Raw genomic sequence first — 16453 nt, 5'->3', positions numbered from 1 at the left:
CCCCCCCCCCCCTCCCTCGAGTAAGTTAATAGAATAAAGGAGGAAGAATGAAGCACTTGACACACTTCTTCGTTTTCCTTCGCACAGAGTGGTTTTCGTATAAAACTTTTCGTGGAGACATGTCCGAAACCTTTGTTTTTCGCCGCGACGAAGAGAAACGCGCGGGTCAGTCTCCTGCATCCGCGAGACTTAAACTCCCTAGACCTTAACTTTTTCCAAAGTGCAATCTTTCTCGTGCACGAGGCAACTTTTCAAGACGGACTCGTTGTAGAAAAAAAAAATCGCATGGAACAAAGTTCGCTGCTTGATATCGTCTGTGTAAAATCTCGTTTTCCCGGATTTGCATGTTTGGGTTTTTGCAAATGCCTTGATCGCGATTAGTACATTATCCGCGTCGTTGACGCGCGTCCGTGTTTTGCACATTTTCGTTTTCTTTTCTGTTAGTTTTTCTTTTGACATATTCCATACGCGCGGTTGCGTGTATGTTTTAGCGTGCTGTAGCGCATAGGAAACTCTCTGATATCAACGGCACATATAGCCACTATCCTATCGACCGCCCTACATATTACACCTCCACATTCTTCCTCCTACTCTATTCTCCACGTTCCTCATCCCCCGTATCAAACTGCAACCAATTGGACCCCCCGTAGCCAAAGTCGCGCACGCGCTCTTTTAAATTTTTTTGCAATTTTCGTTATAAGAAACTTTGAAGTGTCGGACTAAATCAACACTACTATTCTTAAATGTGTTTATTAAGGAAATAAACGTGTGTCAATTTGCTAAATTAATTTTTTTAAAACTCTGAAAATATAAATGTTCTCAGTCACGATGAATCTCTTTAGTTACACAATACTAAGTTTATTTTAAACAACTATCTCTTTGTCACATATATGTTAGTTTAAAGTATTTATTGAATATATATTTATAGTATTCCTCTTTATCAATAATTAACAAAAGCCATTAAGAGCTAACACTGGATGTTTTTGTGCACTTGATTTATCTGCAATAATAATAATAATTTTGATACATATTAATAATAATAATTTCGACTCATGATACGAGTTCTCTTCAGTATATTAATTAACACAATTACAAACTTAACGAGTTTTATTTACATAATTTCATATAATTTCTAAGCTTTTAATTACATATTCGCAAGAAGTAATGAGAACATATCACTATTTCACCATTGAATTCATAAGATTAAAATAATTGTAAATAATTGAATTGATATATTTGCTGATATCTATTTTTTATATATTATTAAACATTTTTGTTATACAGTAATTATTTATATGTGAATGTAGGAATCTTAGCAGCTTTAGTAAGCGAAAGCTTTTATAATAATAGAGAAGACTCGCACACTGTCAATCGTCTATTCATTTTTCCTACTTTCAAATCCTTCCTGTAACTCAAAGTATTTTTCAATAATTTTCTGAATATTTTCCTTCGCTTGTTTACATAATTCCGCGAAACAAAAGACGAATGAATAATGGTTTTCCCGGAGAGTCACCTGGCTTCGCAATATCGTAATGAAATATGCATGCGCAAACAGCTATTTGCACATTAGAACGGCTCCTATTATCTTCATAACAGCAATAATGAGGCACACATGTTGCGACTAACGAGTATCGTATCGTACAAAAAACAATAACGCTTACCATTCGCCTTTCGCAATGAGAAATTCATAAATCGGATATGGTAAATTTTATTGTCCGCGATCGACAGCTATGTATGTTAATTTTTACCATTAAAGTATAATAAATCAATGTCCTAGTCGGGAATATTTCAATGAGGAGAGAATAGTTCATTAGTTGACTATATTATGTAATCCATAATTAATTAACGGATAAAATAATTAGCTGTATATTAAACATAATAAAAGAAACAATAATACATCTATGTGTTCAAAACATCTCCATTCAATCAAATGTCTTCTTGACTGAAACATCGCTTGTTACTTATCGAATATATCGCGTCGGTATTATTTTACTTGTTTTCTTTTTCTTTATACGCCTATTGATTCGGTAATTTCCCGATTTCATTGCTATATAAATTACAATTTACAAATGAATAACAATGTTACAAAGGCTAGTACAATTTAATTATTAGTGAAAAACAATTATATTCCGCTCCACACAAAAATTTCAAACGTTATTGTCTTTAAATAATTTGAACATAAAGTTATGATTATGAATTTAAGATTATGAAACACACTGAGAAAAATTTCTGGTTAAAAATGTACGAATCAGAAGATTCTGATCAATCAAAATTCTAATTATCTTATGTAACTAGAATTATAACAGATTCGATCAAAAAATTCTGATTTGTCATTTTCAACTAGAATTCCAATTAATGCAATCTGCAACCAGCCTTCTTTTCCAATGCAATCATATTACTGTAAAAAATACCATTTTCAAATATAACTTTTTGATTTATAATGTATGTGTGTGTGTGTACAGAATAGATAATTTTTTTTATATACATTAAAATGTAATATATGAAAAAGACAACATTAAAAAAATAACTTTTATATTTTACATAGTGAATTTTTATCAAATAAAATGTACCGTTTTATTTATGTATTGCTGCTGCATCGAGATAAATTCAATATCGATAAATAAAATACAACATTAAAGATTGTCTAAATTATAATATAAAAACGTTTATTCTTACTAATTATTTAATTTTCGAAATTGTCTTTCTTAAAAATAAATTATTTTATAAACAGTTTTATCATACATTATCTACTTGTTTTTTCATAAACAATTATTGTTTATAGAAAAAATACCTACCTTATATATTTATATTCTAAAATGCAATATATACACATTTTTTCAACTGTTTAAAAACTTTAAATGTTAAAATATGTTATTTTATTCAGGTTGCATGGAAAAAATTTCTGTTAATTTAAAAAAGTTTTCTCATTTCTGTAATATGTTTGCATATATTTTGTGATCAATATTTTACCCTCTCAAAGACAATCCCTGTATAATACAATCATAATTTGAACAAAATAAATCGATATTCATTGAAATTTATTTTAGCAAGTTGTTTTTCCGCATTTGTTTGATTTGTAATAAATAATATTTATCTGCTTTTACTTATAAATTTATAAATAATCGATAATTTATTCATTCTAAGATAATCGAATTAAGATTCCATAAATGATCGCAAATATTAATTTAATTAACATACAGAAAATATATATATATATATATAATCGCATATGTCAATATTGCAATATTTATATTTGTTACTTAAATTTATTTTTTAAAAATACAATTTTTATTTACATAATTTTTCAAAAATTTATATATTATTTATATTTTAAGTCTTAAATCCTTTATTAGTAAATTATTTGAATGTTTTAGTCATTATTTATTTATATATATGTTGTGTGTAAAACACTGTAATAGTCTTTTTGATTTTTTTTAATATAAATCTTAAAAAAACTCTTCCATCTAAAACTTCCGAATTATTAAAATCGTTTTTTCGAAATCCATCGCTGAAAATCAATGTAACGACAGTGGAATGGTCGATATGCTTTCACGAAATAAACTTTATATAGGCAATGCGACTGTTCTTTTAGTGAATATTTCCTCATCTTATTTTTACGTCAATGCATCAGACGTTTTCTCGTAAGTGGAGGAAAAAAGCTCTGATGCAATTCAGCCGTGATTTTGTAAGAGCTTCCATTTGTAGCGAGAGTGACGACGAAAACGTCACTAGTAATATGATATATTTTATGCAAAGCGGCAAATCGTTTAAAAAAAAAAAAAAACTGTAACGATATTTTTAAAACCATTATTGATCATTAAGCATTACATCGTTCTTTCGAAAAATAAGTTACTTAAAGAAGAAGAAAGTTTTGATTGACGTACCTATTATATAGTAACATCTAACTAAATATTCAGTTCAATGGAATATAACCGGATTTTGTAATATTACAAAATCACAAATAGAAAAGATATATTTCATCCGCTAAATAATATTACGGATAATAATAATCGTATATTTTACAAATAAAGTTATATGTATTTATGTAGACGTTTTGTCTTTAATAAAAAGCCAAAAAGTATCGTGCTATCGTAAAAATAATCTAATTAATTATGTAATTAACAGAGAAGTTTGCTTCAATAACAATACGAATGCTATCGCAAGTCTAATAAAGCTTGAAAGTTTCTGAACGTTCTTCAGTTTCATCAACTTTCTTTCGTGAAGTGGTAGCGACGGTTTCATAAAATCTGACGCAGAAAAATAGAACAATGCACAGCGCCAAGCGCAAACGAGATAAACTTCTTCTGGTGCGAAATGAGCTTAAGCAAGCTGTTGTAAATTTTACCCACGAATCCTCGTACGTTACTAGTATCGTAGTGTCCGCGAGAAAACAGAAATGTGTCAAAATGTTCTGCATCTCAGTATCTCAAAATTAAAATTTATGGAAGTTCTGTTTCGGCACTTATTATAATATAGTATATATATTCTATAATATATATTCTAAAATATTTATATAATACTTTTAAATCAATACAGTTGTTTCTTCTAATTATCTTTTAATTAATTTTATTTTTTTATCATAATTTATATATGTATTATCTTATCTATTTTTCATAATTTATATAGTTATATTTATTATTTCTTATTACCACCATAATTACATTTATAAAAATTGTTCTAAACTATCAAATACATTTTTAATATAATTAATGGCTGTATTTAGCAGAGAAAGTAGCTCTACGACTATTGTAAAATTTTTAATGTGATTTTACCCTTCCTCATTGGATCTAAGTGTAAGCCAATCAAGACTTTGAATTTACGAAATTTTGTAAATCAATCATGTTAAAGAATTTTATAATAGTTACTTTCTTTACTAAACACAGTCATTGAACTTCTTTTAAAATAGATTAAACTAAAAAAATTTTTCATTAAATATCGAATTATCATTATTTTATGCGTTATTTAAAATTTGAGGGATTTGGTCAAAATAAATTTTGAAAAGAATAGAAAAAAAAACTATATTTTTCTAGTTTATTTTCAAAATATATATGAATCTTTTATTTAAAATTCTTCTTTTTAAAGTTTAGACTTTTAGTATTAAAATTTTTAAGTTACAAGAATAAATGGTTTTTAATTTTTATGACTATTATTATTATTGCAGAAGACAATTAATCGAAGAAGTTATAAATAAAAAGAAGCTCTGATAATGAAATGTATCACATTTGAAAATAATTTGACAAAACAATATTGCCCAATAGCAAATGCAAACTTTATTCAGGAAGTCGCAAATAGACTTTCTGATGTGTCACGTGAAATGTTACAACCTACGTTCTATCGCATGCTTGCACTTTTGCCTTTACACTATAAAATGTTACAACAATATATATTTTGAACGCGTATTCTGAGCACCTCTCTCTCTGCTTTATATGTTTCTCTGTGAAAATAAAATACAAAGCCTGCAGCACAGCATCGAAAACGAATCGTTCCCACACAGGTTTACTATATAATAAAGATATAATAACAGATTGTTAAACCGTTAAATTGCAATTATTTTAAATCAACATTTTGCTATATGTTATGCATTTACATTATTTATTTTGTATATCTATTTGGAAAGTAAAAAAAAAGAAGGATATACAATAAATAGAATTCTAATTTTTTCAATTATAGTCAACTATCCTTCTTTTGTAATCTTAACTATGCGTGATTGTTCAAAGAAAAATACGAATAATTAAAAAAGATGAGTACATTTTTGTACACGAGAAAATTCGTTATTTTAAAATACATTTTAATAACGACTGAGCATAATATTGAAATATAAATAAATTTTACTGATGAGATTGAATAATACGATATCTCATTTTTTTCTCATTTCTATTATGAGATTTTCGTAAAAGTTTACTTTTATTAAAATATATTTTCTCCACTAATTTCCAACTTTTCCTATATATCTCATTTTTCTCTTGTAATCATATAAGATCATTATCTCGAGCACAAGATTTACGCGACCAAACGCTTACAATAGGAAATTTCATGAAATTAGTGGTAGACGTTATTCACGACCCTATATACTATACGTGCTCTGCACATAGTTATCCTGCAGAATCAATGTGGAATCTCCGTGATTCATTCTTGAACCGAATCGATTTAAGAAAGTGCCCCGAAATCAGGAGTTAAACTTCACTTTACCGCTACTCGAGCGTATCCATTGTCGATCATTAGACGCGGCTAATAAAGTATTCCTTGCCATGCACTAAGTTTCCAAAGAACCAACAGCAACTCCTAACGGATAATTGCGTTGGTGTACATTAACAAACACTTTCTCGTCACTATATACCACAACGCGTAACTTTCTGAATGAAGGATTATCATTTGAGAAAACAACACGCAAGAAACTATATGTCACTGAGAAATGAAGATCCACGAAATATTGATTATACTTGGCAAAGTTGTGCAATTGAAAAAGATGATAAATTATTTATCAGTTTTAAATGTTTAATAATAATCACAAATTATGTATTATGAATTTATCTTGAAAAGATAGATTTTTGCTTCTTCGAAATTGTAAAATGAATATTCTAACGGGATCGATCGAGCCCGTACGAAGATACAAACTAGAAAGTGTATTACATTTTTAATCTCGTAGTTTTTCTTTACATATCCAGGGCGTGGTGTTATCAAGCAGTTTATCCGATCTAACAATTTATCCAATCTTAATCGTCTCAATCGTGGGTGAACAGCTGATATATCGAGAGAGGAGTGTCACAAAATGAAACTGTCAAGTGTGGCTCTCCGAGAGAGCCCTATCAAATCGAAGTTTAAAGGTGGAACACGCCGACGCAGTCCGCCAGCGACAGCTTGCAGCTGCAGTCTGCGAAACCGCGCCGCTTTATGGATTAACGAGCGTCCGCACTTTCGTGAAGTTTCACGTAACACGGTCGCGAAGCGGCGCCGAGTTCGCGCGCTTGCGAGCACGACGCGGAAGTTTTCGGTGTGAATGCGAGCACTTGTAGAACGAATTTCTGATTAATTTCACCGCGACGGATAACGAATGTGTATACCATACAACAATATTATAATCGATAATGCATGAAATTGAAATACGTCCTTCCAATTTAATTTACATAACTATTTTTCGAAACAAAACTTGAACTTTTTGAATAACAAACACTTGAACGAAATTCAAAATACCATATGTATACGATACAAAGAGCAATCTTATTTAATCAATTTATCAGTCTAGAACAATTAAATAAAATAATAAAATGGATACATGCACAAAATGGCAACAGATAAAACAATATTAAATTTTTTAAATTTATAATTAGTTAATATCTATTTACATTATATAAATAATACAGATTATATACGATTGTAATCGTATTGTAGATAATAAAGTGAAGTATAAATATGATACTATAAATAAAGAATATAATTATGTGACTTTTCTAAATTTTATGTAAAATTAATTATCAAAGTAAATCAATAAAATGTAAAATTATGTGTGCGTGAAATTTACAAGAATTTTAAATACATTAGAATATTTATTTATGGCACAATACCATCTTTCTGTTTGCGCTTGATTAAATAATGGAAAAGAGGAAATTGTATAAAAGCATCCATTGGTTGAGTAGACCGTAAATGAACTTCTATCTTGATAGAAGCGCACGCGAATCCCTGCTGTTTTACAACAATACGAATTGGGCTTGAAGCCAGTTCATTTTAACAAAAACAAGGAACGCTCCTATGCTATCTCCATTCACTACGCTACGTTTCTTTTTGTTCTTTAGATTTCTCTTTAGTGCTAGCTAGACGTTCGTGACGTTCTTTCTCTAACACGAAGCATCATTCTTTCAACATGGTTTACCGACCTTTTGTTCTCTGATGTAAAATAACATGCAGAGGGAAGTTGATATTATTTCAAGTATATATCTTATCATTGTCCTAACTATCGATTTTTAAAAATAATTAGGAAATACCTCCTAATAGTATATCAAAATATACAATGCGATTATATTTACATTCCTAATTTTTTGTTGTTAGTGGAAAATATACCTACTTAAAACAAGCAATTTCGATATCGACAATAAGAAAGTTGATTAACCGATACTTAACAAAAAATCCCTGTAATAAATTTACCCGCGCCCAAGTCCGTGAAAAAAAGATCTCGCTCCTGAGAGTGAAGACACGAAGTGCACTCAAATGGATTTCGGTAGACTTTAGGTCCTTCGAAAGACTATAAATCGTTCGCTTTCTCGATGTCCTTGCTCGAATCGCTCTCCCGGTTCTTCTCTCTCCTTCTTTCGATAATAAATCCAAGTCTCTCGACTTCGAGCTCCTCTTATATTTCTTCTCTCTTTCTCGCAGATCGCGGTCAGCGCGTTGCCGCGCCTGAGAAGAGCGCCAGGACAACGCCGACACGGAGGAAGCAACTCGGTGGAGGAAGACGCAAGAGGGGCTTCTCGATCGACTTTATATCGATGAAGCCGTCCTGATGCAGACCGCGGAGCTACGCGGGAATCACCCGGCCTGGTCGTCGGACTAATTCCACCGGCGGGCCCCGGCTATATCATAGAGCAGCGAGCTGTCTCATCCCCATCGACGCCAACAAACCCAGCCACTTCCACTTCCTCCACCCCACGTGGCCGCACCATCACCTGATAAGGTAAACCTTTATCGAAGCCGCGTTCTCGGCTTAGATTTCGGAGATAAATATTTATATTTTTGTGATGCTAATTAAAAACACTGCGGAGTATTTGCTCCGAGATAATAATTAATCCAATTTATACGTTTCTCTCTTCTTTCGAAATATCATCGATTACGTTTTTCATTGTTTGATATTATCCTAAATTGGAAAACATTTGTATTGTATAATTCAAATTTTTATCTCTTTTGTAAAAAGCATAATTACAAACATGTTCGAGATAACCTCGTTAATGTGAATGGTTGTTCGTAAATTAAATAGTGGATGAATTTATAATAGTGGATGAGAAGAACTTCTTTTAAAAGTTTTTGTAATTCCTGTATATATATATATATATATATATATCAAACGTCAATCTATGTATTTATATTTAGAATGTTAGAACATCTGTCACATAAGATCGATTCCGACAGCAGAAGAAATGCAAACATTACAGAAATATAACAAACTCATGAACAAACTGTCGATAAAAATACACGTTACAGACTGCGTTTCATTTACTTCGTTCACAATTTTCTCAATGCTATGGAACTGCAGAAGCATAGGCATTATTCCGTTCAAAGCGATTGATTCACAAACAAGATACCATCGTTGGCATTATGCAAGAGCCATTTATGTTCATGATCCGATACGTTGATTAATCTCTTCATCAGGTTATCGCGCTATTATCTGATAAGGTTCGCCAATTGACTATGAGCATGTGCCGGGGCATGCCAGGGTTTAACCAACCACTCTGTCCACACTCGGTACGTGTTTGCACGGTGGTTTAAGATCCTTAGCAGGCCGTTTGCCCGAAGACGTTGATAGACGAGCTTATACATGCAGAATAAGTCCATCCCGCGCGATTCGTTACATGATAATCGCCCTGCATAAGAGCAATGCACGCAGAAACAAGAACACTGTATCGCGATATCGGCAATTACTCCGTTTAACATGTATGCACGCCACAAACATTGTACGAGAAATTGCGTCCCGGTGGGTTAGAAACGTTACGGTAGAGAGCCGTCCTACTTATCTTGGTAAGCTCTGCGTAAGGCGGTCATAAATTCCGCCGGGAGTAATTACGAGATATTTGCGAAACGCACTCGTAAAGGGTTCCCATTGAATAGTTTCGTTTCTTGGTCTGAAAGAGAGAAATAGAAATGAAGAGCTCGATGTCGAAATAAAGCATTACTTTTGGATATTCAAATTTTCTGAACCGAGATCTCTTTTGACTTGTAACATCCGTTTACATTATATGTGCGCACTGCATTCGTTATTATAGAATGAGACATGACTATGGGATACTTTACGCGATGAAATCCTTTTTCTCATTTTGGTCGCTAGTAAATTATCCGCATGGATATTAGATTCCGCTTACATTCGTGCTTAAACTATAACGAGATATCGACGAATGTGAAATTTTGTCCTGAACCTTCCATCTTGTACGTTATATATATATATGTTATATCCCAGCTCGCGTTTCAATTTCGCCGAAGGCACAGCGCTTATAGCGAATCAAAGTACAATCTACTGTGGATTAAATTTTTTTAAAATCATTTTTTCAAATAACGTGAAAGCCAAGTAATTCGAAAAAAATGTTTTTTTACGTTACATTACGAGAATATAAACTTATGCGGTAGCTCGAAATAATTTTCAAGTTCAACAAAATATACGGGTGATGATATAGGTTGTTGCAGATCTATAAAAATAACTATATCAGCAACGAAGAGAGAGAGAGAGAGAGAGAAAAGAAAAAGAATATATAACGCGTTCTTCCATATTATTCTGCTGCCGGAGGCAAGTACGACGAAGCTCGCAATATTCGAGATACCTCGAATTATTTCATGGCATCTTATGAATGTCGCTTCGAATGAATGCACTCGCAATAATTTTGCGCTGTCTCATAATAAGCACACACCATGTCAGTACTCGATTCTAACGAGACGCGCAGCGTTCTTAATCGTTTCTAAGGAAACTGGGTCAGATTTAAAAGTTGCCAGTAATTTCGCGCATATGTTTCATACTTATTTTTTACAACATTCTACACGAAAAGCACGAATTTGCGCGCGCTGAATTATCTAAAAAATTTAGCTAAATACGGATCTATTAAAAAAGGTTTAGAAGATGGAACTGCGAATGCATTATTATTAGGAAATATTGAATTGTCCTCTCAAAGAAAAGAAAGGGATACTTAATTAAATAACATAGCTTTATTGATGATGAAACATGCAGTTACACGGAAAAACAATTCTGATAAAGTATTTGAAAATTTACAATTAGTTAGATACAAATAATTTTGTTTAACTAATATTAAAATAACTAAAGAAAAACGACAATTACGGTCAAAGTTAAATATTGGAATAATACATCTATACATATGTGTATTAAAATAATTTTTATTATATTGTATTTCAGTTATCAAAACAATTAGGACGCACGCGCTCTCTGAAATTGGTTGCCAAAACTTTCTACAGCATTATTTATCACATTTGAATTTCCTAATTGTTTACATGATCTGACAAAATTGTTTTCAGATCTGCTAAATTTGTAAATACTAGACCAAAAAATCATTTTTTCCATCCATAAATTAAATGCTTTGATGGAAGATATACATTATATCATTTATATCAAGTATTACTTCTTTCTTTAGGAGAACAATTCAATAATTACTAATAATGCATTTGCAATTTAATTTTCTGTACTTCTTCGATTATGCAAACGTATATCTTTTTGGTTTATATTTCAGCCTCTAGTGCTTCGTACCGGATGTCAAAATACAAAATACCGTGAACTGTGTTTTTACTTCAGCATCAACGATACCCGCAGCGCGGAATTATTCATCGAAGACCTAAAAGACGCTTTTATTCGTCGATGGTCGCGTTGAATTTCGTGCATCACTCGCAGCGGCAAAAAAGCATCATCGAGCTGACCTTTTCACGTGGCAAATGTTAAACGATGAGCAAAAATTGCACTGTGTTTTTTCTGCAAACTGGCACGCTCGAAACAATGGCGACTCGGTCTTCAAACGTACGGTCACAAAATATGCTTTTGCAAAATATAAATTGAGTGAAATACGTATCATTAATCATCTGTAAACTTCATTTTGGATTTGCACACATTTAATTCATAATTCGAGCAATTTAATAAATATTGTGCTAATATCGAAATCAAATGTAATTGAATATGAAGATTATCATGGTTCATTAGGCGCGACCTGAATGCAACGCGTGTACAAATTTTGATATAATATCGCATTGAAGGTAACTACACCATGTTATGAATAAATAAAAGAACAGAGAATGAATATTTTTGTCAAATATACTGTATGTATTTTTGTAATTATCAAAATAAATTATTAAAATAATTTTTGTATTCAAAACTCCAAAACATTTATCTGATACGAATACACTATTGGTTTTTCCACAATATTTGTTAATTAAAAATTAAATAATCAACAAATAATGCTTCTGCATTTGTCAAATTAGCTCCTGGTGACCGAAAATTATTTGTATCAAGATTTAGACATTTATTGCGACACGACATATCATACAATACATACTTTTGAAAAGTGTAGATAATAAATATGCAGTGTGTATTACCGCAATATTTCGTGCACAAAGGAATTGCAATATCATTTTACGAAAAGCTTACACAAATGTTTCGTTCTTTATCTTTTGTTTTTTATTATCCGCTTTTGTGTTAATTTTTAATATAATTTTTTATATTTTTGTTTTCCTTGTATAATTATTTTTGCTATCAATCAATATTGAAAATAAATTTATGCAACTCTTTAACAATAGGTCATATTAAGCATAAAAAATTTCTTCTTAATTCAACTTTAGATTACATAAGCTACATTACATTGTATAAAATAAAAAAATGTTATGCAACGTTAAACACATACTGAGGAAAATGGTTAGATAAAATAGTAATTTTGGTAGAAAATGAACGAATCATAAGTTTCTCTAACGTTAAATCAACTACACTAACAAAAAATCTTTATTTCAAAGAAATAGTTTTTTGTAATTAAGACATTTTCTTTCAGTGTAAAATTCCAGTTGAGATTGCTAGAATTCTGATTTTCAACTACCTATATAGAAATATCAGTGCAAACAAAGACATATAAATATAAATTATACATATTATGTATACTATGTAATATGTATTATACATAGCGCACGATATATATATTATATATGTAAATATATATGTTTTGTTGTTTGTTAACATTTTGATATAAGCATGTACTATTTATTATATATATAATATAAATATGTATTATATATTTTATAATAAATAGTGCATGTCTATCAAAATGTTAACAAATTTTAAAAAATTTGGAAGTTTGTTAAATTTTAACAAATTTTAGAAGATTTTAAAGACTACTACTTTACTTTTAAAAACTTTAATTTTAATAATTTAATCATTTAAAAATTATGACGTGCATTTAAGAATCTACATACGTATAGTATATAATAAATTCACGCGAAATTATATATTAGAAGCATCCAAGTTCCAGCTTGACCGTTACGGCATGTTCTCATTAGTTTTGTTTGATTTTAATATTATCAAAATATGATTATATATATATATATATATATATAGAACAAAAGTTAAGATAATTGACAGATAACATTCCATTCGATAAAACTTCATGGTTACATTCTTTCTTCTCTTTTTCTTCATATCATATCATAGATATGTCAAATATGTAATGACATTGTAATGTAATGAATTTGATAAACATTTTTTATAGAGCTGGAGAAGCGGCCGCAGCCGCAGCCGCCTCGGAGCTCTGAGGAGCTGGAGGATCTGCATAAGCTGCTGCACTTCCCCGAGGAGGTGGCGCTGAGGTTGACGGAAAGCGAGTACCAGCTATTCTACCAGGTACCACCGCATGAGTACCTAAGGCACGTGGCACAGGATCAAACCACGTTGCAGAAACCACCTGCCAGGCCACCCCCGTCGCCGAATCGCAGCTACAGCAACCCCAGCACCACCAACAGTTCGACCCAAACCGAGGACGAATCATCCTGGCCTGTTGCCACGGTGTACTCCACCGTGCAGATCCTCATCGATCGTTTTAATGAGGTACATTAATTCTTTCTCCTGTATTTGCATTTTTCAAAGGCACGTAGATGTCCTTTTTGATTACGATTACGAAGTGCTATGGAAGGATTTTCTGTAGATTACTGTTTCTAATCAACAAAGTGTTATTATTTTACGTAAATAAGAAAAAAATAATATTGTACCGAAGATGATAAAAGCTCCGTGTCAAGAAACCTTTTCTCGGTCTTCAGTCCCGCGGAAACCCTCATCAGCCGCTTTTAATGAGGTATCCACTCCTCCAGCGGCTTTCCGTACGTTTTCACCAGACACTTTCACCCACTTTATTCACACATGTACACACACACACACACTTGCACGGATATCACCTGACCTCGCTTACTCATTTCCGCCACCCCCTACTGCCATTTCCCACTCTAAATCTTTGCTCAAGGTTGGAAACATTGGATTCTCTATCCCTCCGTTTTCCACGTTGTTCTCTTTATCACCATGCTAAATAGAAAGTTTCGGATAGCGTTGGAAAATTCTGGTCATTTCTTATGAATAATTGCGATGTTCTTATAATAGAATTATATTAATATTTTCATTTTGTTACACAAAATGTGAAACTTGAATTGCAAAACGTAAATAAATGTCGATAGAGTAAGAAAATAACTCACCTTTTACCTTTTCAGTTAAACATGAAAAGTCGACAAAACATATGAGATCTGTCAGGTATTAATTAATAATTATGAGTAAAATGACGGAAGTTTAGGACATTGTAAATGTTTAATGTTTCAATTGTCATTAATTGATATATTTTTCGTGTCATTTTTATATCGCTAAATATATCGCATTCGCGTTTAATAAAGTTTTTATAGTTCCAAATTTTCGTCATTTTACTCATAATTAATAAACCTGATAAATCTCGTATGTCTTAGTGATCTTTTTTGTATTTAATAAAAAAGACGAAATATGAGTCGTATTATATAGGAATGAATACAATTACATAATAAATAAATTATAAATATAAATTCTACGTACTTGTCGGAAACATATATTATATGGCATTCAGTTCAACGACATCCAAAATTCGCATCCTAGTTATACGTGAGGAATTGGCGAATGAGGCAATCATTAATCGTGTTTGTTAATTAGGTAAGCTCATGGGCCACCCACGCGATCAGCAGCTGTGCCACGGTAGAAGAACGGCAGGCAGTGCTGTCCTGTCTTCTACGCGTCGCGCTAACCTGTTGGAATACCGGAAACTTTAATTCAGCCATGGAGATAATTGCTGGTCTGAAGTAAGTACCCATAATGCTTGTCATAAACACGAATGACGGCGCCAGATCCCCCCCAAGCCTCCTTAAAAGGTCAATCCTCGAATTGCTGCCTTCTACTTCTTGCAAGCGCACTCGCTTTATTGCTGACCATAAGTCAAGTAGCCCACATTGTTTCGGCTAAGTACGAAAGTCGTAATATAATTTCTTAGTCCTGCCACAAAATTACGAAAGCCCATCCATCTTCATCCACCGTAAGCATCTAACCGCAGAGGAAAGTTGCTGTCGGCACCGATAGATCATTACGAAAGACGACCGCAGCACGTATCTCGTCGGTTTCGAGTTTCGATCGGATTAGAGACTTAGCCATCGCCGTTGCCACCACCGCCGTCTCTATGTACGCGTAACTATAATTTTGTATCATTACAATTATAATCGCCTAACCTCACAGATTAACGAATTAGGATTACCAGAGAACTCAAACAAAAACTACATTTACTCGTTAAACGAGTTGACTTGATATTCTTAATTTGCACGAATATTTATACACATCAAGTCATTAGTCATTTTTGACAATGTTATTATTATAAATAATAAAATGACCTGATCGGAAACGTTTGTTTTCGTAATGTTCACATCATGATCATTTGAATTAGAGTTGTTCGTTAAATTACTTGGCTCTTTTTGCCCTCTTTATATTTATAATGTTATTATACATATATATATTATTTTATAACAAAAAATTTGTAATTTTAATAAATTTGAAATTAAAAAAAATTAGAAATTTATACAATCGCGAAAATAGTCTCGTACGTCCCAGTAGGGATTTGCGAAATGTATAATTCCCAACGAGATTGCGACACTAATCCAAACTCAAGGCTTCCTTGAAACTTTCCTTGTTGCATGACATTGCGACTTCCAAGGTCGTGCTTACACAATTAATCTTCATCTGTTGGAATAAAAGACTCTTGAAATTATGTTTCTCCACATTGAGACAATGGAGTTCGAGCTTTTACTCGAAGTTTACTATTCCGAACACGAAAGGTATCTTTGAATATTTATATAAGTACATCGAACTTTGCTGTTACATAAACTATAAATAAAAACCATAGAACATGAAGAATATTCAACTTCAAAAGTATCTTCGATCGACCACAAACTAGCAATTAAAAAAACTTTGAACTTTATCTTGTCGTGATAATTGTTGATTATTCATGCAAAGTTAGATAAAACCTATTAAAAGTGCATTCAAAGTGGCTTAGCCTCGCAAACTAGAATTAAATGTCTTTGGAATAAAACACTTTTTCACATTCTATTAGGAAAATTATTTCTTAAACAAGATTAAGTACAAATTTCTAAAACTAATGTATGATTAATTAATCAAGTTATGAGAAAATATAAAAGAATTTGAGTCGGATATTCGCAATGCGATATTTAAAAA

At 31.8% G+C, this 16453-nt stretch overlaps 1 protein-coding gene across 1 annotated transcript in view; it reads left to right on the top strand.

Annotated features, from left to right (window-relative positions):
* LOC108775264 (uncharacterized) overlaps positions 1 to 16453 on the top strand; it is a 44342-nt gene that overhangs the window by 15980 nt on the left and 11909 nt on the right. Inside the window, exons 3-4 of the mRNA XM_018541574.1 lie at positions 13443 to 13777; positions 14891 to 15036. Coding sequence (XP_018397076.1) covers positions 13443 to 13777; positions 14891 to 15036 — 481 coding nt within the window. The remainder of the gene's footprint in view (positions 1 to 13442; positions 13778 to 14890; positions 15037 to 16453) is intronic.

This window comes from Cyphomyrmex costatus, unplaced genomic scaffold, assembly GCF_001594065.2.
Source record: "Cyphomyrmex costatus isolate MS0001 unplaced genomic scaffold, Ccosl1.0 scaffold291, whole genome shotgun sequence".
Classification (NCBI taxonomy): Eukaryota; Metazoa; Arthropoda; class Insecta; order Hymenoptera; family Formicidae; genus Cyphomyrmex; species Cyphomyrmex costatus.
The sequence above is the reverse complement of the archived record's forward strand: the minus strand, read 5'-3'. Positions and strand labels throughout refer to the sequence as shown.